Source organism: Barbatula barbatula (assembly GCF_947034865.1).
Source record: "Barbatula barbatula genome assembly, chromosome: 9".
Classification (NCBI taxonomy): Eukaryota; Metazoa; Chordata; class Actinopteri; order Cypriniformes; family Nemacheilidae; genus Barbatula; species Barbatula barbatula.
Window position 1 is genome coordinate 8,884,435 of NC_136772.1, and position 27,938 is coordinate 8,912,372.

The 27,938-nt window shown below is 39.0% G+C and overlaps 1 protein-coding gene across 4 annotated transcripts; it reads right to left on the minus strand.

Annotated features, from left to right (window-relative positions):
* Window positions 1-237: 237 nt before the first annotated feature.
* tbc1d4 (TBC1 domain family, member 4) lies at window positions 238-27,896 on the minus strand. Of its 4 annotated transcripts, none has more exons than XM_079464269.1 (20): window positions 26,814-27,878; window positions 21,905-22,519; window positions 20,994-21,083; window positions 20,638-20,742; window positions 19,845-19,977; window positions 19,675-19,766; window positions 19,471-19,581; window positions 18,973-19,074; window positions 18,174-18,224; window positions 14,740-14,948; window positions 13,316-13,459; window positions 10,523-10,674; window positions 9,961-10,164; window positions 8,079-8,240; window positions 7,471-7,629; window positions 5,937-6,181; window positions 4,922-5,081; window positions 4,534-4,703; window positions 3,184-3,360; window positions 238-2,588 (listed from the first exon to the last, which is right to left on the minus strand). In XM_079464269.1, the coding sequence occupies exons 1-20, from the start codon at window positions 27,216-27,218 to the stop codon at window positions 2,358-2,360; spliced, it is 3,717 nt and encodes a 1,238-aa protein (XP_079320395.1). In that variant the 5' UTR covers window positions 27,219-27,878; the 3' UTR covers window positions 238-2,357. The 4 variants fall into 4 exon arrangements, with proteins under 4 accessions (XP_079320395.1, XP_079320394.1, XP_079320396.1 ...); XM_079464268.1 differs by having other exon boundaries at window positions 14,740-14,951; XM_079464270.1 differs by lacking the exon at window positions 13,316-13,459 and having other exon boundaries at window positions 14,740-14,951; window positions 26,814-27,896.
* Window positions 27,897-27,938: the final 42 nt, after the last annotated feature.

The following is a 27,938-nucleotide window of genomic DNA, read 5'->3' on the forward strand; positions in this document are numbered from 1 at the left end:
CCAAATTTCTTCAAAATATCTTCTTCTGTGTTCTGCGAAAGGAAGTTCTGATGTTATTCGTTTATCGTATCTTTTATTATTGCTGATCAACTTGCATGAAACTGTTATAATTAGGTTCATGTACTACAAAAAATGTGATACTTGCTTACTGGCCAAACAGTTGAAAAAGCCCGCCCCATGCCTGTATGACATTCTGATGCCATATAACAAACATAACTAATAATACCAGATGCCCAGTGAGGTATAAAAAGTTCATTTTAATAGAGTATGGAGGACTGAGAGACTAGTCCAAATCAAGTCCAGTACATCTCAGAAAAAACATGAGATATCTGTACACAGCACACACACATCTTCACTGGTGATTTAACAAAATGCAACAATGTCTTTGTGTCTAGTGTTACAACTTGATACCGTCATTGTATGTGCCATGGCAGGAGATGATCATGGGGAAACAAAGGAATAAAGATGAACAAGTTTTGGCACATTCAATGTAAAATGAAGAAAGTCTAATATGTATTAAATGCTTAAATGTAATTTTCTGGATGAAAAACCCATTCTTCCAAATATCGTTCACGGTGTTCATCTGAACAGGAAATGTATACAGATTTGGAACAACTCGAGGGTGAGTAAATAATGACAGAATCTTTATTTTTGGGTGAACTGTTCCTTTTAAGTTAGACAATGTGACCTTGTTCTTAATTCTGCATTGTTTTACTATAAATCCGTTCACTCTGTCCTTCACATTGTTCTCAGATGTTTTTCAATGCAGGGTTATTGCTAAAATGTACCTCTCTGTACAGATGGAACTATGGGAACTCAGGGATGTATCTGAAAAAGAGCCCTTGACTAACCGTAACATCCTCACATTCTTTTGTTGTTTCACATTTTTCTAAGATATGCTAACCTTTTAAAACGTATATGCATTTCTGACAAGAAATTAGAAAACAATGGAAACAGAAAACACATCAGAAGCACCACCTAGAAAATGTAAATCAGGAAGCCTATACGCCAAACTGGTAACCATTGATCAGCAAAGCAGCAATACTGCAGTTAAACCGAAGTAAAAACACACTTAACTTTGATATATTAGTGTAAATGAACAAGAACCACGAAAAGAAGAAATATAGCAACACTGCCATATGAGTTACAAAAGCTTGATTCTTTCATTAAACTGTCATAAGAGTCAAGCTGCGATCCGCATAAACAAACTACTTTAAGACAAAGTGTTCAAGTAGATTTTCCTGCTTTGAGTGAACAATAAATGCTGAACATTCACGTGATTCGATGATGACTGATACAATGTGATTCTTGTCATATGTACAATCTGATCTGGTCACCTTCCAAATCCGGTCAACCCAACGCCTCACCCATCATTTGTAGAAACAGCTTCTCATTGGTGGAGCGCATTTTGTTGTATTAGACTCGTGTGTCTAATTTAAATGACATCAAATTTGTACAAAACCATTTATGAAGAAATTATGCTTTTAGATGTCTTTAAAGATGCTCTTTATCAAATCTTTCAGACCGTTTCAGATATAACAGTCTTCTCTTCTGTACGAAACTCTCCAAGACACTGAGTAATATTATGACCTCTCCACTCTTATACAACTCTACAAAAATATTTGCACAGATGTCAAGTGGAGTTTTTGGTGGGACACGAAAAAACATCCAGAAAGGAAATCAAAAATGGGATTTATGTCCATCTTAGATTGAACAATGATCAGCATTGCACACATAAATGTATTATACATCAGGCACACAGAATACTGTGCAATGACAGTGTAGAGACACATTCATCTTTGTCTTCAGACAGCCATTTGTCTGAAGCCCAAACATGTCAACCAGAGCTCAGCGGAGTCTGGGCAGCAGGATCATGTTTGTAAGTTGCAGAAGAAACCCAGCATCACGTGGATTCACTTTCTGCCTGCACTTTAGGTGAAGCACTTCAAGCAAAAGATCAACCTGGTAAATATTTGGTTTTTTCTCAAATGAGTCAGTGTTTAACCCCTATGGAGTGTCAAAAAACCTTCACAGGTGGGACCTTCTCATTCTCCACAACAAACATTTGACACAGATGCTCTTTGGAAACAAAACCCTTTTTGTATTGTTTTCAAGTATTTTCAACAGAGGTGTTTTCTCATTTGTCCTCGCTTTCCAGCGTATGTAAAAAGATTGAATTGGAGTGAAGCACTTTGGGAAACAAGAGGAAGAAGTAGATGTTCTTATTTGGAAACGTTGCTCTGCATACATGTAGTGAAGCGTAAGAGGCAACAGCACATCTTTAAAAGCCGTCGACACAATCTCTCTAACAATCATTTTGTGGTATATCAGTCAGTGGGTTGTGCCTTTAAGCCAACTCAAGGCTTTTTACCGTCGGCTTTAGCTTTTCCGTTGGTGCTGGACTTGAGTCGTGTCATCTCTACATCAGCCATGGCTTCTGGGGGTAAATTGGTTCGCATACGCTCGATGATTTTCTGATAGGAGGACTTCTCCTGCTCCAGAGAACGGATCAGGTGCTTCATCTTGCTCTCGCGTGACAGGAAGCTTTCCATGCTCGTCTCCAACGTTTGAATCTTCACACGAGCCGCCTGTTAAGATAAAAGCCCAAAATAATCATAGGGTAAAGAACATGAATCAGTTTAATTACGCAGTGAGGGTGGAGTAAGAAATGTCAGTCGGTATGATGTGTCGCACCTTTATTCTAAGAAACCATGTTATGGTCACATGTCAATTATCATGCCATCATCGGTACAAAGGGCCATAAACATCTGCTCTGATATAAAATAAATTGTTTGTGTGTTTCTTTCTGTTTTATATTTTATGAATGTTCACGCTCCACAACCTTTTGATTTTAGGGAAAAAGTTATTTAAGGAAAATTTTGAAGAAGTGTACAAAGTGACATTACTTCTTTACAAATGGAGTTTCAAGATTAGAACATTCTTGGAAAAAAACGTGAAACACAATATATAAATATATTTTCACGTTTATTTTATATGTGAATGAAAAAGTACCAGAGTAATATAGGTACCAGAGTAATATCAGCAGTTTTAAATTTCTAGACTTTTTAAAGGACAAAAACAAGCAAATTTGTACTGTGCTGCCCCCTATTGGCAAATTTTGCATTACACATTCTTTTTCACAACCTTGACTGGCTTTTCCTATTTAATATAAAAATTACAGACCTGTAATTTCTCGAGTAATTCCATGTTTTGTTTCTTGAGCTGAACATTGGCTTTCTCCAGTTTATCTAGTCTATCAGACTCTTCTGATGGTGGAGGAGCCTCCGAGAGCTCATCCTGCAGAACGTGGTACTCCACTTCATACGCGTGCAGCTGTTTGGAGATGTCCATCTCTATAGCCTAAACAACATTTCACACTGACAGTTGTTATCAGGGAATATGGCACAGGATTGTGCTTTCAAATGAAAGGTTCTTGGATTTTTTTTAAAGATAAATATACAGCAGCCATCTATGTGTTGATGTTTTTATTAGTTTTTAAGAAAAACTAACCAATATACACATTAAAAATGAATATAGTCTTACTTTGGGAAAATGAATCATAAATATTCATGACCTAACATCAATTAAAGACCCAGTGAAATCAAAATAAAAGTTTTTCCTTTTATTAAAAATGAGTGAGCCTTAAGGACGTCAATAAACTGATATGCTATCAAGCGCTGACAAAATTCTCATTTAGGAGATATAACCGTTCAAAACTGACAGTCTGGCGCGTGCGTAAAAAATATCTAGAAATTCCATGACATCACGCAACACTTCAGCCTCTCGTCAAAGTTCTTGCCCAATCAAATCCGCTTTAGAATCCGAAGAGTCCCGCCCCGCTCACTAGCATGAAGTGGCGCCTCAAATCAGCGCTTTTTTGCACATTTATTATGTCCTACATGGTGAATGACGCATAGTACACTAGATGGGAGATGATCCAGACAGTGTAAACATTAACATTAAAGCCTTCGTTTTGCATTAGTGTCACACGAACAGTTGAAGAGCTGTTAAATGCACCTTTTCAGGATGAGGCTGACTGTGCTGTAAAAGAAATGCTATTGGTCATTTTAAAAGGTGGAGGGGCCATTCGATATGCCTTGCGCTCTCAGCATTTCCCATTTAATATTACGTCAACACATTAAATAATGCTGCGCCTTCCAAGGCGATTCAGTGCATCTTTAAGAGTTGATAACCGATACCCCATCCATCCAAATGCTAAGTGCTTACAGAAGTTAACAAGTGTGTGTTCAAAATAAACAGGATTGCAGCAATTGTATTTTTTTTTAAAAACGATTTGCAATTAGAAAAGAGATGAGCCTTTTAAATGAATATGTCCTGCCCAAACTTCCCATTTTAGTTGAGAATGTCAACACAGAAAAAGGAACTGAAATATTAAGGGGGTCAAAAGGTTTAGTGCTGCCATTCGTATCTATTGTAAACATGGTCAAATTTAAAATAAGAAAAACTAACATCGCTTGCTACTTAATGAAGTATGTACAACAGTATTACAGCAGGAAGTTTTATAAAACTTACCTTGGTGACGATCTCTTCCATTTGGCTGTCAGTGAGGGTGGGGATGGTGGATTTAAGGTAGTCCACAATACTTTCAAAACCGTCGCACTCCAGTATCTCTCCCTCGTGACTACTCAGCAAACAGAGGGCCACCTTAAAAATCACCTCTGTGCCTTGGACAAACAGAAGATCTGACAAACGCCACGCCACACACACACATACAAGAGTCAACAGCCGTGCACAATAACATTTCCAACACACTTTATAAAAGTAAATACAAATATGTGGATTGTAAACAGGCTCAACCAAATCTTACAAGATCAATTTACCCCTAACTCTCAGGTCTACAATATTCACATGATACAAACACTATTGCTCGGTGAGTAGATAAATAGGAATTGGAAAATACCAAATATACGGGAAACAAAGCCGAGAGGGAACTGAGAGGCGAAGAGAGTAAGAAACCAGGGCGCGGCGTACAAGCTGGGGCAGATCTCCTGCTCCTCCAGGTGAGTGTACAGGTGACGATGATAGTCGTGCAGCAGTCGGGACAGCTGGTACATCTGAATCTACAGCCAGAGGAAAAGAGAGTGAACTTTAATCAAACTGAAATGAGACTGAACCAGACTCTCCCTCTCTCTCTCTCGCCCTCTCTGAGGGATTAAACATTGGCATATCAGATGATGAATAACCACTAGCAGCTGAGGAGGAAAGACTAACTGAACAATGTACAAGAGGTGGAGAGAACTGTGTGTTTGCTTTCCACTTGTGATAATGGGAATGTGTGACAGATTCAAGTGAGGGCATATAGATTCATTCCTTCATGACAATTTTCACCCAAACAAATTCTGCTACTACTCTGTTCATGTTGTTCCATACTTACAGAATTCTGAACGCTGTATCTATAATGATAGCTTGTGTATAAAGCTAATGTATAGCTTCAGAATTTGGTTTTAGGTGTGGTTGCCATAAACAGTGAAGAAAAGCATGTTTGATATAACATGAGAGTGAGCAAATAATGACAGAATTTTTATTTGTGTATGAATTCTTACTATAAATCCGCACTAAGCAGCTTTCCGGCTATGCTTTACTGGCCAGTACATTGTATCTATTAGCGAGCCAGAAGCCCCACAGTAAACCCCCCCACAAAAAATGCTATTTCTACAAACTAGAATACATATTCTGGAGTTTTCAACTCTTTCTTAAATGTGTTATTTAAGAAGTGTAGTTTTCTTTACCAATAATGTTTTAGCAGTAAGCAATAAGTTCTACAAACAAGCAAACATTGTGTTCCTTTGTCAGTCTGTTATAATTCACAAAAAACGGTTTTGCAACATTCATCAACATGCACATTAAACAAAGCAAACATACCAGTTCTGACCCAATGACGACAGACACGCTCAAACACATGCACACACACACACCTGCAAAGAGATCATGTCAGGGCGGTACTGCCGTCGGATGCCCAGGTCGTACATGAGGAACTTGAGCGTGTCGAAAGCCTGCTCCTCGCTCATGTGCAATAACAGCAAACCAGCCACAAAACTGATTCCCTGGCAGTAGCCCACCTCCGTGTCCAGCAGGGAGTAGGCCTTCAGTAGATTATACAGAGACAGCTGCCCGGCACCCAGTTGAGTGCTGAAATACTGATGTGTTGGGAACGTCCGACCTGGAAAAAAACAGGAACATTATTTCATAGACATACAGTGCTCTGGAAAAGTATTTTGCCCTTCGGGTTTTGCCCTTTGTCATATGTAAATAATTCAGATCAAACTAATTTAAGTTACTCCAAGAGCACAACGACGACTCGTCCAGGAGGTCATAAAAGATCCCAGAGCAACATCTAAAGAACAATAAGAAACAATAAGACAACTCTTTCTACAATAAGAAAGAGACTAATAAATGGCATCCATGGGAGAGTTCCAAGGCTGAAAACACTGCTGACCAAAAAGAACACAAAGGCTCGTTTTACAATTTCTACAAAACATCTTGATCCCCAAAACTTTTGGGCAAATATTCTGTGGACTGATGAGAAAAAAGGTTGAACTTTTTGGAAGATGTGTGTCCCATTACATCTGTCGTAAAACTAACACCGAATTTCGTAAAAAGAACATCATGCCAACAGTCAAACATGGTGGAGGTAGTATGATGGTCTGGGGCTGCTTTGCAGCTTCAGGACCTGGACAACTGGCCATAATTGATGAAACCAGGAATTCTGCGCTCTACCAGAAAATCCTAAAAGAGAATGTCTGGCCATTGGCTTGTGACCTCCAGTTTAAAGGCACTTGGGTTCTGCAGCAGGACAATGATCCAAAACACACCAGCAAGTCCACCTCTGAATGGCTTAAAATAAATAAAGGTTTTCAAAGTCCGGACTTAAATCCAATTGAATTGCAGTGCCATGACCTTAAAAAGGCTCTTCATGTTCGAAGACCCTCCAATGTGGCTGAATTAAAACAATTCTGCGAAGAAGAGTGGGCCATAATTCCTCCAGAGCAATGTGAAAGACTCATTGCGTGTTATCGCAAATGCTTGATTGCAGTTGTTGCATTAAATAAAGCCATCATTTAAAAACTGCATATTGTATTGACTCGTGTTTTCTTTGTGTAGTAATAAAATTAGTTTGATGATCTGGATCATTTAAGCATGACAAATATGCAAAAAACTAAAAATCAAGAATGGGGCAAATACTTTTAACAGCATGTTAAATTCTTGTATTTACAGTCTGTGTGTGTGTTATACATTGCATTAATGCTCTCCTGTGATAAACCTTATATCATGTGTGTCTTCAATGGGAATCTAACCAGTGAACTTAGCATTGCTATGACACTGGATGTTTTACCCTAACGAACTATAGCAGTGGTTCTCAAAGTGAGGGGTACACCCCAAGGGGTTTAAAGGGGGGCACGAAACGAAAACTATAGGAAAATGAGAAAAGTTTTTAGGATTGATCCATACCCAGGTCGACCAGGATGGAGTGTTGTTGTGCTGTCAGCTGCTTGAGAAGATCCTGATAAGATGTATCAGGGGGCTGTTGCCGCTGTGGCAGGCGGTTATGCAGACGATACTGCTGGTAGAGCAGGAGCCACACCTCACCTCGCCTGCTTTTAGGGACCCCTGCAGTGTACACATAAACACAAAAAGACGGAGTGAGAAACATCTGACGTGCAAAGCAGAAATTCAGTGACTCCTAAACAGAATCACTCCAACACCCAACTATGATTTAACAGCAGTATCCTAGAATATAATAGACACTGACCTGATGTACTGTAAGCAGAAATAAGCAGGGTAAATAAATGACAGAATATTTATTTTGGGATGAACTGTCTCTTTAATTGCCTCAATGACACAATGCCAACATATTTTTAGATAAGCCGAAAGCTAACTCTTATTGTAATATCTTCTACTGATTCCCAAAATGTCTCAAATGTCCCAAACATGGTACACCATCTAATAGCTTACAGTATCCTTGTTCTAAGATTCAGATATTGTTAAGCAAAAGTCACTACTTAAGAAAAAATCTCTTGGTTTAATGCCTGAAGTTAACAGATTGTTAAATTGTTTACCCTGACAGACAGCACTGTGGATCTCCTCCTTGTCCCACTGTACTTTAGTGCGACACGGGCTGCTCAACTTCCTGTCCCACAGGGCCTGTACCTCCTTTGAGCACTGACACACTTCCTGGTAGTCCAGCTTCATCTTACGAATGTGCAGTTCATCACGGCTGGCTGTGTGGGAACAGAAAAATATTGATGCTAAAGAGCAGTGCTGCATCCCATTTTGCATACCATCCGTGCTAAATAGTATTCGAAAATAGTCCCAAACGTAGTATGTCGAAAAGGGTATTCCAAAGATTCCCGGATGGTCTACTACTTCCGTTCGAAATTTTAAGTGCCGAAAGATGCACACTAACAGCTGATATTACCCACAACTACCGCGAGTAGACAGAGTTTAGTGACGCTCCATTGCAGTAATACAATTTGATAACTAATGCGTCACTCAACTTATAAATACAACAATAGAGGTATATACAATATACAATAGAGATATAACTAATTTATATATGAAGAGTTTAGTTCCAAAATCAGATAACTCTGTTGAAATGTTTTTCATGCGTTTTATTGTGTTAGTTAGCTGAATTATTTTTATATTAAAACAAATCAACTGCAGTTTGCTGGCTAAATTTGGAATGCACAATAAAAAACTTTTTTAAACTGAGTTCTCATTTTGGAACCAAACTCTTTAAATTCTTAAATGGAAAGAAGAGCTGTATTTTGATGTTTGTAACAGTTAATGTTGTCTATGCAACAATGTCCACTTCCGGTTACTGTTAGTATTACCAAATTCAGGACAATGAACAGATCTTAGATGTAACGTGACAGAATACGATAGCGATCAGAATAGCACAATCATTACCTAGTTTAGAGAGAAAATCTGTGGCAAGTTGCAGATTGCTTCATGGCATAAATCTGATTCATCTCTCAGCTTGTAAAAAGGTTTACAGTAAAGCATTTACAAAGTAAGCCTAGCAGTTAAGAGTGCAGCGACGTGAGTAAAAACTTGTAGAACAATGCTGACAGTATATAATATATACACCGATTAGACATAAAAACCTCATCTTGCTTGTTGGTGCATATGAAGATTGTAAAATCAAAGTAGATTAAGTCTCATGCTGATTTATTAAAGCCACATTTAAGTCAAACACTGAAATCATTCCAACTTTTTGATTGCAGCCAGCACAGTAGCCAACACCAGGTGCTTGTCTTTTCTTACCTTCTACTCAAACAAGTTTATTCAGTTCGAACCATCAAATGGGACACAAAAGCAGACAGAAAAACGAAAAGAATTAAAGGAAACACACAGAGGAAAGTGGCTTATATGATTTGGCCAACAGAGGGCACCGTTTTACAAAGCTTTGCTGTTCCAGCACAAAGTCCAAACATATTCACTTTACCAGTTTTTCAAGCTCTGCAACAAAGCATTTTTCAAGCCTTTCTGAAAGACTAGAGATAAAGAAGTAGCCCAGAGGTCACAGAAATAATAGGAACAGGAACGTCATCTAGACATTCTGAACTAAATTTAACTTTGGCCTAGAATGTTAAAGAGGAGCAAAGGTTCTTGCCCCTCTAAAAATAAGGCCAGGGCAAGAACAACAATCCAATCAGATTGATGGTATCTGGAAATACCTCTCTCTCTCACTCCATAATGTTGCGTATTTAGGGCCAGCGCACCCAAAAACTGCTTTTATTTCTTTTGCAATTTTCTTACAGGTTGTTCCAAATCAATAAGGTTCTTATCTACTAATGTCTACTTACACAATATGGATCAAGCAGAGGGAAAGCTTTGCAATGATAAAATTTTACACAAAGTTAAAGACGTAAGTCAAATGTGAGTGAGGTTGTACATAAAAAAAAAAGAGAGGACAGGGTTATGTTTTGTGCCACCAACCTTCCAGGCGCTGGTTCTCCTTCTCCATGCGGATGAGCAGAATCTGTTGGTGGATGGCTTTTTTCCACAGGGCCCTGTAATCGGCTGGGCTGCGCTGGCCTTTTTCTCCACCGAAGGTCTGCTCTGTGGAAAAGGGGCTGACCAGAGGGTACTGACCCTGAGACCGAGGAGAGAGAGGCAACAGCTCCCGGCCATCCATGTGGTCTGGAAAACAGTAAATATGAACCAAAATGTATCCATGACTAATGTTTAGATTGAATGGAGAGAATGGTTTTGTGAATGTAGAATTGTGGTGGCATGGAACAGAGAGGGTATCAAAGAGCAATAACACGCTGCTACCATGACGACCATATTTATATGTCATTTTACATGGTACTCCAAAGTAATTCAATGCATTCCATTGTACTACAAGGTACATGATATGTAATGTGTTTAATTTAATGTATTATTTTAGGGCTTACATAATGCACACATCAAACTAACAAACTAAAATTTGCAAGTAAACACATTTCTATGGCATGTCCCCATTAATGCTTGCATGAAAGTGTGCGCTTGTACCCACCCATTTTCTGCATAGTTGCTGTGGGTTTGTTCATGGGTGTCGCCACCCTCAGAAAAATCTTCTGACGCCAAGAAACTCTCCGTGGAGGCACCAGAGTCAAGGAATCGATACTACAGCCTGACAGAGATCTCTTCCTGCCTTCTTCATTAGCACTATCAAACAAAACACAGTCATTCAAATAACAGCAGCATTTCAAGACAATATACATATTGTGCCTTTAGCACATGTGGTCAAACCTTTAATAAACAACACTACCAGTCAAAAGTAAGGAAACACAATTGCAACCGTGGGAAGAATGTTGTGACTAAAAACATCCTAAAAAAATGCTTCAAAGTTGTCACCCTTTGATCGTACTCTTGCATTTTATCAGCCAGCTTTACAATTTATGCTGGACTCTTGTTGGCTGCTTTTTGTTCATTACTTGGTTCAAGTTATCTATTTCAATGAAAGTAATATGTTGGAACAATCTTATTTGAATGTCTACCAAAGACCTCAAGAGGAATTCTTTGGAGGAAATACAATATATTAAAGATAACGTTACGTTTTTGTGACCTTAGAATGAGCTATTTCTATCTACATACAGGTTGGTTGCAATTCACAACCCCATCGCTACATGCCGCAAAAAAAACTTAAAAAGATTTTTAAGATAAAGAAAAACATTTTTGTCAAGTGTGTCTAAACTTTTGACTGGTACTGTACATACAATATATGCATCTGTCAATGTGTTACATGTTCATTCAGTAATGCATTGAAGCAGAAGCTCAAAAAGCGTGCATTCAGAGAGTTGTAATAGATGTTAACTGGATTCATGCATGGTTTTAACTACAGACAACACAAATTACCTTTTTAATACAAGAAAAGGATTAGAAATTGGACAGAAGCAAACGACTTTAAAATAAGGAACAGCTGAGTAACCCACACAATAACTTTAAACACAGATTATATTTCACTGACAATCAATACAGAAAATTAATGCACAATGATAAAATAAAGGCCTGTATTTAGACATAAACATAACATGTAAAACCAAAGAGCTCTCAAGAGTAAAATAGACTACATTTAAATGCAAGTGTATGGGATTGAGTTCTACTTTTTAAGGTTTACCCGGCAACATCTACTAGACAAATGCATCTTTCAAGACCCCCAAATCAAAAGAGCAGGAACAACAGATGTTCACATGATGAGCAAAAAGACTAAACAAATCTCATTTTTATCCTGCTAGTCTCTGCCTACTTCTCTTTATCTGGCACTATCCTCAGTTACTACAACAAACCACAGGCAACCGCAAGGACACTTGAGGGAAAGTTAATGAAAGCCTCAAACAGGTTTAAATGTTATGCATTAGACACTGTAGAAATACACCAACCCTGACCGTCGCTCGACAGACAGGTGTGCTGCACCTAACACTGCACATTCAATTACAGAGACATCTGTTGACATTCAGAATGCAGAGAAAAAGACCTCTCTCCAATTACTAGAAAAACGCTGGGCCAAGGATGTGTCATTTTAAATGTTATCTCCTCCTTTTCACTCCCAAAGTACAGGATCACTATAGCCCCTGGTGTCAAGCAAAAAAGGGAGAATGCACATGAAGGCATTAGTCATTACATCCACGGTGGCTTTTTGTTCAGGCGAACGAGAGCTCATAGTTCAAGCCCACAGCACACAAAGGCCTATCAAACAGCGCTATTCTGAAAAGAAGCTTTTGGGATTGAGTAAATATTCCACATTGGGCTTCACTGTGGGCTCTCTATCTTAATACATTTATCCTTGACAACTGCTGCTATAAATTCTTTACAGGCGTGGGAGGGCATGTCATGGCAACATGAATGACAGACGCTGCTTAAGATTACTCCTAAAACCTGTTAAAAGGGTCATACCATTACATTCTCCAGTTTAAATCAATGTTAACCTTAACATACCAGAAATCAAAGAATATCAGAAGTAGCATACATCTGTTAAACAGCAAAACCTAAAACCAACTCTAACAAGCAACTGTTTAAAATGAGGAAACCTGTGTGACGTCACTAAACGTCATGATGTCATACGCAAATTTGCATATTCATTACGCAATTGAGTCGTACTAGCATTGTGTCTAGTGTTGGCACTTAAATATTAGGAAAGTTGCAGAAAGGATGTTATGCTCGCATCCTGTGTACTCTGTGTTATCTAATAAAGCGCTTCTTATTTCGTATATCCTGTTTTGAGATAATGAATGAAAAAAGCAAAGGTTTTCGCAAAAGGTTGTTACCTTTATATCGCAAGTTGCTGTATTCAACTAAATCAAATGCAAGCAGTGTTGATTCTAAATTTTGTGACTTCACATATGCTTTAAGGAAGCTGTTTGTTTCTTAACAATTCACTAGTAAAAAAGTCAAGTAAAAAATGTTTCACAATGTTTGACAAGTCAAGATTATTTTCAATAAAGCACAATAAGCATAACAGAATCCATATTAGTAGAAAGTTTTGCGGCAGTTGTTTGCTACAGTATACAGTAGATGCTTCTGAAAGCTTCTGTTTACAATTACTACACTTATTTAGTAAAAATAGCAACATGCAATTTGGAAGCATCCCTCCATTCCACTGAACACAGTCCAACAATGTTGACAGGAAAAGAGACAGGAAGTTAGAGAATGGTTTCTTCTTATGTACAGTACGACACATAGCCTGAAGCCTTTGGGTTAAGAAACAGACAGACGGAGAGAAGACGGCTGCCAACAGCTCGAACCTCAGGCTGCATTGAGCCCTGAGGTAACGGACACCAAACAGTCAGAGATCATGGCCCCCTCCTACCTCTTAACAATCCCGCTGTCCGACAGGGAGGCCAGGGAGCCCTGGTAAAATGATTTCAGGAAAGTGGGGGTGTGGAAAGATGAGGAGAGGCTGAAGGTTGACTCGCCCTCAGAAACACTGCGTACTCTTGAGATACCAACAGGACTGAGAGAGCCGGAACATCAAGGGCCCACAACAAATACACACTTTTAAATGTGAGATAAAAACACTGTGGAACTGCAATCTAAACAAATTTGTGCTCCTGAGTGAGATGAAATCTACAGGTTTTCCTGGGGAATAAGACATTTGTTGTTTTACACAGGAAAAAGAACGTGTCAAAAAGAATGGAGCAGAACAGTTTTATCTATAAATAAACTCGGAGTTAAGCACAATAGCAAAACACAAACTATAAAATATCATAATTTTAAACAATTTAAAGAACAAATAGTAAAAAGAAATATTTTCAAACAAATCATAAAAAGTGTGTACATACATGTGAATACACTGTATATGTTAAAATAGTAATGACAGCCGAAGGAATGTACATATTACGGATAATAAATTAACTTATTACAGAATTAACTCAAAATTCAAACATTAGACCTTGGAAGAGGTGGAAAAGGTGACAACCATACACCGGGGTTCAAGTTTTTCAAGTACACCACATGACACCTACTGAGCAGCAGCTAATCACATGACAAAAACATTTTAATTGAAAAATATGGATTTGTTGAATTAAAATTTCCTTTGAAAATAAATACATTGCCCTTGTCTCACGATCTCAATGCTCAAAGTCATAATTGAGAGTAGACGCCTATGACCATCATCATACATCAGTAAATTGTAGTTTTAGCTTTTTCAGTTCTAAACTGTTTTATGAATTAGTGCAAAACACAATGTTAGCATTTTAGTTAGCAACGTTTTACAGGCGGTTTTAATGCAACAACATAAACAATAGTTACTGCGCATGCACGCTTTTGTGGCTCAAAAAAATATCCTGTCCCTGTATAAAAAGTAAATGACATTAGCAAGCAAGTTAAAAGTATGTCTAGCCAGTATTATTTTGGGTTTCCAGTAGAAGAACCGTTACTTCGCTTAAAATAAAATTTGAAAAATTCAACAGATTGTTTATTTAATACAATTATTATACAATACAATAGTTAGATAAATTAATATAAAAGTTATACTGCTAGCCACTAGTCAGACCGAAGAAAAAGCTTCAGGCAAGTTATCTTCAGGCCAGGCACGTGCGTCTGATGAAACTATCTATATACATAATGAACCATATTTATGATTTCTGTAAATAAACTAGCCACCAAGATATTTCAGCAAAAATCAGCACATTTTCCGACTGTGTGCAGAGGCATCACATGATCACATGCTGGAAACAGATGGAAAGATAAATGGCTTCATCACATGGGGGCAAACAGGAAGTGATGCATTACCTGCTCTGCAGCAGCTCCGGTGCCAAAGACTGCTGCCTGCGCAGCGGAGCCTTGTATGAGACCTGAGATGAGACCTCAGTGAAAGAGATCTTTTTTTTAAGGGGCGGGTGGCTAAAGGTGTGAGCCCGCCGACGGAACTGCGGGGCATCTGGGTCGTCGTCAATGTAACTGGGTGGAGTTCCAGGTGGGGAGTCACCGGGAGAGTCGCCCTGCTGGGTGAGCAAAGATAAACGGGAATAGATCAGTAAAGAGCTATTTTTTTTTTAAATGCAGCACAAACCTTGAAATCCTCAAAACAACCCTAATGTAATCTCACTCAGTTTATCAACCACAAACAACTGAAGTCAATTTGTAACACTCCTACACCGAGCAATCTACGGAGACAAACATGCTCAACCTTCAAAATTCAGACAGACAAAACACTTGACCTGATGCCAACTACATCAAACTGGTAATTCTCAACTCACCCATTATTTCCCCTCACCCCGTCCAGCCAGTCTCTCAAACCGCTTCTCCACAAGCAAGTAGCAGGGATGGAGGTTAGCGTGACTACACACGCTTTGTGATCTATTGTTTGGTAAGATCTTGTGTCTTGTGACACATTAGACACACATTAGCCGTTGGAGGTAGACCTGACCACAATGGAAAGGTTTTTGGCTGGTGTTTACTGTGCAGGCTTTAGAAAGGGTCTTTCTCTAGCTCTCTTCCTGACTCTGTTTCCTGTCCCTTTGCTACGGAGGTTCCTGAACCCATGCCCTCCTGTTAGTCAGTCTACAGCAGGGCCAGGAAACCAGTAACGGCTGCACAACGCTCTCTTGAAATCACAAACCAAGTTCACTTCCCCCAGCTGCCAACTGCTAAATTTAGGAAAAACATTGTTCCATAATAGGGTTAAATAACAAGTTGATGCTTCTATTGGCCGAGTAAAAGACAATAAATGGGGAATTGGAGCTGCTGTCAAAATATATTACATATGCGAAAACGTTACATTGTACTGTAAATATACAGCGGGTAAAATAAATACGGAACAAATCACCATTTTTCTCAATATATTTCTCAAGGTGCTGTTGACATGAAATTTGCACCACATGTCGTTTACATTCCAAATAATCTATACATACAAACAAAACAAACAAACAAATTCTCAAATTAAGTTTTATGTAATAAAATAGACACAGGGGAAAAGTATTGAACACGCTTACTGAAATGTATTTAATACTTTGTTCAAAGGCCTTTGTTGGTAATGACAGCTTCAAGACGTCTCCTGCATGGAGAAATTAGTAGCATGCATTGCTCAGGTTTGCTTTTGGCCCATTCTTCCACACAACAGTCTTTAAATCTTTAAGGCGGGCCTCTTCTATGAACTCTAATCCAATAGAAAATCTATGGAAAGCACTAAAGATCAAAGTCAGGTGATTGGCAGGCCATTCTAGCAGCTTTATTCCCTTTCTCTGAAACCAATTGAGAGTTCCTCGGTTTGGGGTCATTGTCTTGCTGAAATGTCCACCCTCGTTTCAGCTTCATCAATCTGGTAGATGGCAGCAGATTTTTATTAAGAATGTCTCTGTATATTTTCCCATCATACTTCAATTATATAAAGTTTACCAGTGCCGTATGCTGAAACACAGCCCCACACCACGATGTTCCAAACTTCACTGTTGGTATGGTGTTTTTTGGGTGATGTTCAGTGCCATTTGACATCCAAACATGCTGGGTATTATGGCATCCAAAGAATTTAATTTTGGTCTCATCTGAGCAGACTATATTCTCCCAGTATTTCACATTACAGTGAAATTCCATTTTATATACCATCAGTTGGAGCTGAACCAGCTGATGTTAATTTCAATTGACAAGGGGCAGGGTTGCTTTATAATTACGGATAGATTACTGCAGGTGTCTTGGTTTTCCATGCATTTTGGCAACTCCCATTCTTCATGTGTTCAATACTTTATCCCTGCCTCATTCCGTTTATTATACATAACTTAATTTGTGGCCTTATTTTTTTGTATGTATTGATTATTTGGATTGTTACCGACGTCAAGTGAAAATTTCATATAATTTCATATATATATATAATATTATTACTGAGAAATGGTGATGGGTTCAATACTTATTTTACCCACTGTACAATGCTATGTACAACTCTATGAAAAAACTACCATCAGTCACTAAAGTTTTCTATAGGTATGCGTTTTATTTTTCACAGCCAAGTGAATTTTTTAAGTCCCAGGGTACCAATGTTTTTTTGGGTACCTGTTTCAAAATGTTGCTGCTGTCCTTCTAAAACCTTTTAGAATTTTTTTGTTATAAATCATTATAACTAGTCACCCTTTATGTTTTTCACTGGGTTTAGCAAAATATCTAACCCATAAAAAGTATTAAGAACTGTTCGTCAACTTTGACAACACGGTATTTCATTTACAAAAGTAAAAAATAACAGCTAATTTGGATATCTGAGGTTTCGAATGACAGCGACAATATCTTCTGTGTTCAACAGAAGAAAGTCATACCGGTTTGTAAAGACTCAAGGGTGTGTAAACTAGGAAATATATTTTTTTTATGTGATTGCATTAGAAAATGTAAGTTATTTGAAAGCTAGCACTTTAAGTAAAACACTTCACAAAGAGAAGTTTTTTATGCGAAACTTTGTTTAAAATGAAGAGAAAAAATGTTATATGTGGTGCAAACTGACTCCACAAATCCAAAAGAATGACCTCAGAAAAACATGGGTTAATGCAATTGCAAAAATGGCAAAAAAAGTGTTTTATGCAAGTTATCTGTGACAAATGTCTAGCATAATTTTTTCCACTGCATTTTTTATTCAATGGCCTTCATAAAATGCGTGTTACAGATTACCACATAAATGTTCTAAAACTTTTAGGATTCAAATTTTTTTTATTTGCAGCACATACTGATCATGGAAGGCAGCCATGAGCAAGGAATTGTGAGATTGTAACTGAGTAGCGCTTCAGCATGAAAAGCAGCGTGACAGGATCACATTGAGAGAGCCGATGAGGCCATGTGAGGGCCCTGCAGGAAAGCAGAGCTGAGCGACTTGTTTTCGTCTCCAGAGGCCTGAGCGTACAATCACACACCTCACATTTCACACCCCACCGAGACAGTGAGAGAGAGAGGGGCGATCTGGGTCAAAACATGCCACCCCCAACCAGAGACCCCCTGACCTGACTGACAGCACAGTGTCAGTGGAATTACTCACACTTATGCTGAAACACACTTACTGTACTTTATAGCATATATAGTGTGTACTAGTATAATCATGACGCAGCATTGGTATTCTTTTTAGGCATGCAGTGAAAAATGACACCGCAGAGACATGCTAACAGCTAGCAGCCTAAAAGAGACATGTTTTATGGCACGGCAAAAGGGACAGATCCTGGTATTCATGTGTGTTGTGAAGTGGAGGAGATACTCACGCGGTCAAAACTTCCCATGCTGCCAAGACGCATCCGCATACGACTGGCACCCTGGGGAAGGGAGAGTTTATGTTAAACTTATAAACAAAACAAAAGTCTGTGTGAATGTCAGGATTATAGGAACATTTTTAATGGGACAGTTCACCCAAAAATTGAAATTCTGTCATAATTTACTCACCAAATCTGTATAAATGTCTTGGTTGTGATGAACATAGAGAAATATATTTGGAAGAATGCTTGTAACCAAATACTGTAAACAGTTCTTGGCCACCAATCACTACCATAGTAGGAAAAATGTTAACGGTTGTCAAAAGAACTGTTTGCTTTATACATTCTTCAATTATCTTTGTCTGTGTTCAACAGAAAGAAATTTACAACTTAATTTTCCAAATATGGTAATCACTGGTGGCCAAGAACTGTTTAGTTACGTGCATTCTTCCAAATATATTTTTCTGTGTCTTGAGAAGGCTTGAGAATCTTCAGTAACTATTGGCTTTTTTGCACGAAGAACAACTACAGTATCAAATCCTCACTATATGTTTCACAACAAAGTGGTTTGGAAGCCATGAAAGTAAATAATGACAGAATCATCATTACATAACATTTAGAGTAGGATCCATGTTTAGCTTTATCCTCCTTATACATATAGTTGATATCACTTTGAGAGTAAACAGCACATGCAGATTGTTAAGTATGCTATACACCTAAGCATTATTCACATTTAAGAGGGGGTTAAATGGGTCGGATGCTCATTGACAGACCAATACAGGACAAACGGACAACGTGCACAGACACAGACCCGTGAGAAGATGTTCTCCAGGGAGCTTGTCAGAGAACTCCGGGCTTTGTTTTTCAACAAGTCCAGTTTATTGCGTCCTGAGTTATCAGAGATCGTGGTGTTCTGTTGAAATACACAAATATGAAGGAACACAATTAGTCAAAAGGAACGGTTCATGAGAAAAGACACTATTTGCGAGAAATCTATGTGGTGATATTTTACACAGTCAAAAGACTTTACACTAAAAACATTAACATGAATGCATTTGGCAGACGCTTTGAAGCAATACATTGTATAAAAGATAGAGGATGATAATGAGGTTTGCCAGAACAAGAAATCAGAAATCATGGACAAAAACGCAAATTCAACATTCAATTGAGCAGTTCTGCCCCAATCTATAACTGTTTTCAGCTTATGCTTACAATATTGTTTCATCCATATACAAGGTATATATCCCAGCTAGTGCTGTGAGTCTTGCTATACACAAGTTGTGCATACAAATTTTGTGCGTTTTTCTACCTGTGGGGCCTCTCCGATATGAACGTGAGATTTCTGCTTGGTCTCACTCAACTGACGGAGGTGAAGAATCACAAGCTCGTTTTCTTCCTGGTCGGATGTCGGCTTCATTTTCTAGTGCATAAAAAAATACACACTAAATAAATAATTCTAATTATAATTATAATTGTTATTTCATTTAAAAAAATATGTTCTTTGTATGCCTACCTGCACCCGCTCAAATATGTTGACCTGTTCATTGTCGCTTAGTTGGGACAGGTACTTCTGAATAGCTAATTTTGCTCTGGGAGGATACAAGCCTGGAACATTGAGAAAGAGATTGAAATGTTTTGTTAAATTGGGGTGAGAACCGTGAGTGAGCCTGGCGGATATTGTACCTTCAATCCTCTCACAAAGCTTGTGTAGGTCGTGCATTGGACAAGCCTCGCAAAGTTTGATTTGGTTCTTGGAGCTCTGGAGGGCTGCTGCTGTGCTAAACGCTTGCTTCATGGTAAGCATAACTTCATCTACCTGAGAAAAGCATTTTCAGACAAATAATCTTCTAATTTTAAAATCAAGCTAAATTAACCTACTTCATGTTGCAAAGAACAAATGAAAACTATGGGTACAGCAAACTCTTCTAATAAAAGCTTATTGGATAATAGTGTGAATGTGAAATGTGAATGTAAAAATAACTATTTAGCATAGCAAATATGAAGTAAAAAGGTTTATTATTTAATCGGTGAAGCCTAAATCTATTTAATCATAATCAAAATGGACCTTCTATTAAATATGACAATGCTTTTTGAAAAAAGTGATTTTGTATTTTTAGCATTTATTCTTTATATATTTCAGACCATAGCTTCACTGTAAATACATCATGGTGTCATTTCTTTTTTTAGAAACAAAGCAACAAATAAAAAATGATTTGCAATGATAATCAACAGCAAGCTTGTCTATAAAAACAAAAGCAAGGAAATCCGCCACATTTGCATATGAGTATGTTGAATCTTTTCTGTATATCATGTGCAAAAACACCAGTATGGTTTTATTCATCATCTGTGTGGATTCGATGGGTAGGGAATCAGTACTAGGGTGAATGATATGCAGAAGGCCATTGTTTCCACTGTAGCTTACAATAAATAATTGAACAGTGTTGTGTGAATAGGTGCTGCATGAAGTCAGACTCACCAGAGACTCGCTAGCGCACTGGAATACATAACACACATACTGGCTTGTGCCAGACTCCAGTGCATCCCGAGAAATAAAGCCAAGGTGATCCGTCTGTTTCACCCCCTGTAGGCACAAACAACATCACAAAAAACCATACAGAAATTCAACAATACTATATTACAGTACTGTAAATGCAAATAAAGCCGTTTCTAAAAAGAAACCCGACCTTCAAAAAATGTCTGTGGGTTGGCACAAAAGATGTTTTGGAAAAGCACGATTTATTAACATATGGTGTGACATTGAATATGAGATGGTGAGGGAGATTATCCCTAACACCACATAAACCTAAATTACTAATCCCTGCACATACAGACCTGTGAACAGAATGAGATATCTTTGAAATTCTTCTCCAGAACCACAGATTTGGTGTCGGGGCTGATGAGGTTAACTTCAAACCGTCCAACCTGCACAATTGAACTTTGATTGCACATTTTTCTTATTGAGAAAGAAGCAGCAGAAATAAGAAATACAGTTCAGGAATTAAATCTAAACAACTATACAAACTTTTATAAACAGAGGCGGCAAGTGATTTCTTCATCAAATGACCTTAGAGACACCTCTTGCTGGAAAGTATTTAAGGAAAATGACCCATGCTTGAGTGCGTAACTGGCATGTTTCTGCTCTCCAAGAAAATACATTTGCATACAAAACCTATTTGCACATAAAGCGGTTTCCTACTAAAAATTAAAGGAAAAAAATATTACTAAAGAAGTTATTCCTTTTAAGTAGATCACAGCCTTAGAGGCCGTTTACACAAGATAGTTTTCAACAAAATTGGGTTTTTTGACGGACACTGCGTTTTGGGAGACTTGAAAATGCAAACTTCTGAAAACGGGTCTCAAAGTGCAACATTATGAAAACGTTTTGGATTTGCTGCACCAAAAAGACGGAGACACACTATTTACATTCACCAAACTTTAAACACACATACTATACATGTCGACCAACGACATTAAAAAGCACTTTCGGCTTATAACTTAGCATATGTATGTGCCAAGGCATGTCCTTTTTCTTTACACAACAACATCACCATCCACTGGCCTAGCGTGCATACTACAGCGTTTTTATCTGTTTTCCTGGATCCGTGTAAATGCAGAGTGTTTTGATAACGATGTCTTGTGTACGTGAAACTTTTCAAAAAAACTTTTCTGTTTTTCATCCTGTAAACCTGGCTTTAAACTAATGCCACTAATGAGTATAAATGCAAAGGACCCGAAATAAGTACCTGGAATAGCATCGTACGATTCTTATCAGAGTCTGACGGCTGCACGTTATTGGGCGCGCTGGCATGCCTCCTACGTGTTGACCCCTTGCCCGCAGTCTCTCTGGGATTCTTCTGCAGGCTACCGGCCAGGCTGCTACAGCGTGTCCGGAACTCCTGTGGCTCCCCAAACCCTGAGTCCTCCAGGATGCATTCGGGAAAAGCTCCACGCAGGTTGCCCGCACTGGGGCCGCTCGCCAGGTCCAGTTTCCCGTTGCCCACCTCAGACAGCCTCTCCTCAAACGAGCCGGGCTCCGGTTCAGGTTCCTCGGCTTCACAGAGAGAAGCACCGAGAGGGTCATCTCCCATAATGAATTCCACGGGGGTCTCGGTAGAGCTGCGCTGGCCGTTGAGAAGGCGCAGTCGCTTGCGTTCGATCTCGTGCTGACGGAATTTATCTATGCAATCGTCGATCAGAGTGGACGGGGCTTTCTTTTGGTTGACTGTTACTTTTCCACAGTAAAGCACCTCAAACTTTTGCGAGTTGTAGAAAGATTCGTCATTATCTTGCTTGGGCTTGCTTTCCTCCTTAAGAGCAGCTTTGGACACCTGTCTGATGCTGCTTATAACCTCAGGCACCTGGTGAAGAGGGCAAAGAATTAAAAACTCTGCTTAAAGTCAAAACCTGATAGCAATCATTAAGTAATTGAGCGGCCTAAATATATTTATATAAATCTAATACCTCCTGCTGAAGGAGCAGGACCGTGAAATGTTCATCCAATCATTGCATTCGGTCTGAATGCAATGACAGGATGTCCCACTTTTCTGTCAAACTATGTATTTGAATGCCGCTGTGCACCTTGCTTGCACAGAAAATCTTCCGCCACAGTGCATTTGAGTGTTTTGGAGGAGGCGTGGCTTTAGAGAGCGCTCTGAAGGGGAGGTGGGATCTTATGCTCAATGCTAGCTTGCTAGGGCAAACAAGGACACAACATCCATAAAGGACTCCGTTGTTCCATTAAACTTTTAAAGGGATAAATGCAACCTGCATGACTAACTAGGTCCAGCAATTTGAATAAAAGTGAATAAAAACACAATGGCTAAGCCAGATTTGACAGTGTCAGACAAAAGAAATGGCGAGCGAACATTAAAGAAAGAACACCCAAATGGCTATAATCCATCCAAAGTGCTTCAGTAAGGCCTACACTCAGCCATATGAAATTACAATATCGACCATTTAGAAGGAAACCTGACCAGCTCTGAAAAGGAAAATCCAGTGATAACGCCTGCACGTACGTCTGAACATTAGCAAGACACGTGTAATCCATACGCTTGGAAACGATCAATAAAACAGATTTACATTCGCGATACCAAATTGGGCCAAGTGCCAGGAAGACTCGAGGTGATACCAAATGAGGGGGTGGGCGACAGCCATTTAACAAACCCCAGACCAGCACATACTAGACTGGAAAAGCATGTTTGGCTGGCCTGTTGTACATGACTTCCATAAACCTTGTGCTACAGTTCCGAGGTGTCTCTAAATACATGATAAAAGCAGAGCTTTGTTTCAATAAAGGTAAGACACATCATGCACTGTGATACATTACTGTGTACGCAAAGTGGAAAACCAGTGGTGCGAAAAATAATCCAGTCAATACAAACAAATCTGCCAGGAACAAATGCTTCGTAATAGCCCAGAGTGCACGTTGCATAAAAACACAAGGCGCCATAGCAAGGTCAAATGGATTACTTGTTCAAGGCAGTAATAGAGAGACACTAAACAAAACTCCACGCTGTGCAAACTTATCTGTGTTTTCCAAAGATAATGTCTGTCTGCCAAATGAGCTGAAACGTATGAAAACGTTCAAATGAAAGACAAAAATCAAGACTGCGACATGGCTTTCAATAGCTCTATACTCTAAAGGCTTTTTTGTGTACAAATTGTGTCCAGTGACTTTATTAGTGGTAGTTTGAGGCGATCGTCATTTTCATTCTAACAAATCCCTAACTTATGTGATGCTTTTTTCCAAGTGATGATTTCAACATGGTGAATGAAGGAGTCTATACTAATCACATTCACTTATATTGAAAGAGGTTCGCAAGTCATAACTAGGGACCAGAACATCACCTACACAGAGACAGTTAACCCAATAATACAAATTCTGTCATTTTTGGAAAAATGCCGGTAACCGAAGGACAGTTGTACCCATTGACTACTTGCATTGGTTTTGCATCCGTACAATAGAGGTGAATAGGTATGCGCCGTTTGGTTACAAAGAAGAAAGAATGTCAAGGCAACCATTCAGCCAAAATGGTTATTTGACTTATAGCAATGCCTTGGCAACAACTCTTGCATCATAGCATTACAATTCGTACAGACAAATAGCACTCACAATTCTTCAGAAAATGTGTACATCTATTTTTCTACTCATGCAATAACTGCAAACTGCAAACAGAGAAAACATATATAGTTTTCATGCCCTGCACGTTTCTCCTTGACTGTGGTTTCAGTTTAATAAACATTACATTTAAGGCTCAACGCTAACTTGGGGGAAATCACAAGGCGCTGAGAGAAAGGGCTCCTTGAGATCTGGAGGAAAAGCAAACACAATCATTCATACTAGTTTCTCCTGAAAAGGGCTGAATTTGTAGAAGCATCAGAAAGGGTGTGGCTGTGTTTTTAACTGACACATGATTGCCTATTTCCCAGGAATACACAGTTTTCCAGCTACTCGAACAACCTAGTTTAACCAGCCTGAATAATCCTTTTATGTGATAGTTCTCCCAAAAATAAAAATGCTGTCATTTACTCACCCTCAGGTTGTTCCAAACCTGTATACATTTCTTTGTCCCGTTGAACATAAAGGAAGATATTTGAAAAAATGTCCGAATGCCCGATCCCCCATTTACTGCCACAGTAGGGAAAACAATGGGGGTTGAGATCGGTTACCGGCATTCTTCCAAAAACCTTTCTTTGTGTTCAGCAGCAATTTATACAGGTCTGGATCAACCTGGGGGTGAGTAAATTATGACACAATTCTCTTTTTTGGGTGAACTTTCCCTTTAAAGGCAGATATTTTTTAAACTGATAGTCCAAAGGCACAGTAGTTCTATGATAAAAACACACTGCAAGCTAAAACATGAAACTAAGAAATTACCTCCACAGTCTAAAAGGAAAGCATGACATCGATCATTTTAATCAGTGGTGTCATAATGGAAAGACCAACTACAAGGTATTCAGGACAGCCAGACAAAGTGGCACAGACACTGTACCATATTCGAAATCATCTGAGGTAAGTGGGTTATATCCTGTGCCTTTATTTAAAGGACAGTATAGAATAGACAGGAAAGTAGGGTGTGGGAGGCATTTGGGACATGACTTAATTTAAACCACCACACCAACGGTTCTAACATATCATTAAGATTGGCAAAATGCATTACACCACAGCTCAAACACAAGATCTTTATATTATAATAGTTTTCCACAGCAGAAACACACATTGCAGATCACAGATAATGGTTTTCATTTCGAACACTAAAATAACAGTGCATTCATCCGAATATGTGATTATGAAGATAAACATAACATAAAGATAAACATAACAAGGCTGATAAAGTTATCAGCCTTGCACTGAATGGGCTGAACTAGGGACCAGTGGTTCCTTCCACACCATTAAAAGTTGACCCCTGTCACTCGCTCCAAATGCATCTGGAAAATTTTTATTCGAGGGAATTAAGACCACAATATGCCAAAATGCAGGTTTTATTGCACAGTAGCAGTAACAAATGAGATAGCAGCCATCTTAAGAGGAGTGAGAATTCTTCTTGCACATGTTACTATCCACCCAGTTTCTTCTTGCATAACACATGTCAGCAATTGATGTATTTTGCCTGTGGAGCTCAACATCCACTCCTTTTCCGCACGTTCACTGACTACTGGAATTGAAAAACCCTTGAGAAAGTTCAACAATGTCGCCAGAGACGGTGAACTAAATGGAATCTGAACAACTCGACATGTGAACATGGTACTTTTCAACTTATGTGCTTAAATAAACAGGAAAAGAATGCATTGCAGACCACTGCCTATATGCAAACATACAGTCTCACTCTGTGTTGTGCATTTTTATTACTAGGTTGGCCTATCCAGAGCAATACAGTGAAATCAAGTTGCATCTCAAATGTACAGTAGCTCGGTGACACACTAACATTAGGCTAACCTTTCACTCAATGCCAAATCAATAGGACCAAATAGCATGTGCATATAAAGCTGCAGTGCATTACAGTTATTGTGTCAGTGCATCAGAAAAGCTCAGAGTGAGAGGATTTTAATATTGTGTATTGTCTAACCGATTTGATTAATGCTTTCTCTGTGTGCCGACGAGATCGGACCCATCTTTACATGATGCCCTGTAAATCTAATTCCCCTGCCGTATTGATGCCCTAAATACTGGCATATACCCAACAGACAAAGACCTGTCAATCATAAAGCAGACCAGACAGCATGATGCATTGACATTGACTGTAAAATTTCACTATGATGCATTATGAGAGAAAAAAGGGACGCGAGAAGGCAAATTTCCTGTGTGTATAAAGCACAGCTTGTATATAAAAGTATAGGCACGTTCTTTAAGCTTATAAACATTATGCAAATGTTATAACGTACCCCCATAATGAAAATAACAAAACAAAAACAGTTAAACAAAACAATGGGTAACATTTAAAAGATCTTACGCTTCCTATACTTATATGAGAGATTCAATATCTAAACATATCTCTGCAAGTCTATTTATTTAAGGGGAGCCATTCAACTTCGATGTCATAGCGTAGCAGTTAAAGATCTGATAACTGTAGCATAAATAAAGACCCTTAACCCAAAGTTACTTCCCAAAATTAGCAACACAACGTACAACTGAACTCTAGTGTCCATGCATACCTGGTTTGGATCGCACGCCTTGAACACATGGCATGCCATCTCAGACTCTGGGTTTTCAGGTTGACTTCTGATAAGATAGGCAAAATAACACAAGTCATGGCTGTTGTGGATAAACCTCGAAATAAACTGTGCCTTGTGCTCGAATATGAACACGGACGGGTTGCTGCTGTTTGCGGGCACGCATCGAATCAGTAGAGGTGAAAGGAACAGTTGCACTTCTCTGGCCTGTGCAGGTCCCGACTCGTTTTTCTCACTTTTCCTCCGGATCTCAGCCAACAGCCACGGTAGCATGGGCAACGTGGTCCTCATATCCAGAGAAGACCAGCCCATGTACCAGAGGGCAAATTTCTTCTCCGCTTTTAAATTATGGTCGTTATTGTTCCCTTTTCCATCCTGTCCCTCCATATCGCCAAGGGCTCTGAGGACAAAGACTTTAGATTCAATGTTGTTGTGTGCAACAACTCTATTCCTTCATTCCTCTTCCTAAAGTAATACATACAATGTTCAGTATTATTAAAAAACAAATGATAACATATCCTGGTGCGTTAAAGGTGCATTTATCTCTCACGAAAAGTAGCCAAGGCTTTGGAGATATGCGTATGAGCTAATATGAATGATAATAGCTTTTAAAAGTAAGCGACAATATGAGTATTCCGATCCCATCGATCTTTCCTCAAAGACAACACGTCCATTTAAAGGGTCCCGTGACTTAAATAATCAGCAGATGAAGTTGAACGCGTGGAAAGGGAGCGGATAAATACACAACAGCCCGAAGGAAGTGCGTTTCAGTCCTGCAGATCTCTCCCAAATATCCTCGCGTTGTAGACGACGCTGCCGACTGACGGGCGGGGACCTTGCGTGAGGCTATAAACCAGCTGGAGTCCTTCAAAAAGTCGTTTAATGTAACTTTTCAGTCGTTAATGTGTCATTCAAACAGCGTTGGAGAACAGGGTGCTGTTGTCCAAGGGAGGAGTGGCCGCAGCAGCCATACGAAAGGCGTTCACTCGATCTCCTGGCCTGCGTGCGTGCGCGCGCGTTTCTCTGGCTCCCTTCGTTCGCTGTGTCTTCTGGAAACACGGCACTTGGGAGATGAGACCACCTCGTGGTTTTTAAGCTATTATTACA

Coding starts and splice junctions, on each gene's coding strand:
- tbc1d4 (XM_079464268.1), bottom strand. CDS start 27,218: ATGGAGGGACAGGATGGAAAAGGGAACAATAACGACCATAATTTAAAA. Junction 18,225..18,972: donor TGGAGAACATCTTCTCACGG/GTCTGTGTCTGT, acceptor TCCCTTCCCCAG/GGTGCCAGTCGTATGCGGAT. Junction 2,589..3,183: donor AATTACTCGAGAAATTACAG/GTCTGTAATTTT, acceptor TTATCTTAACAG/GCGGCTCGTGTGAAGATTCA.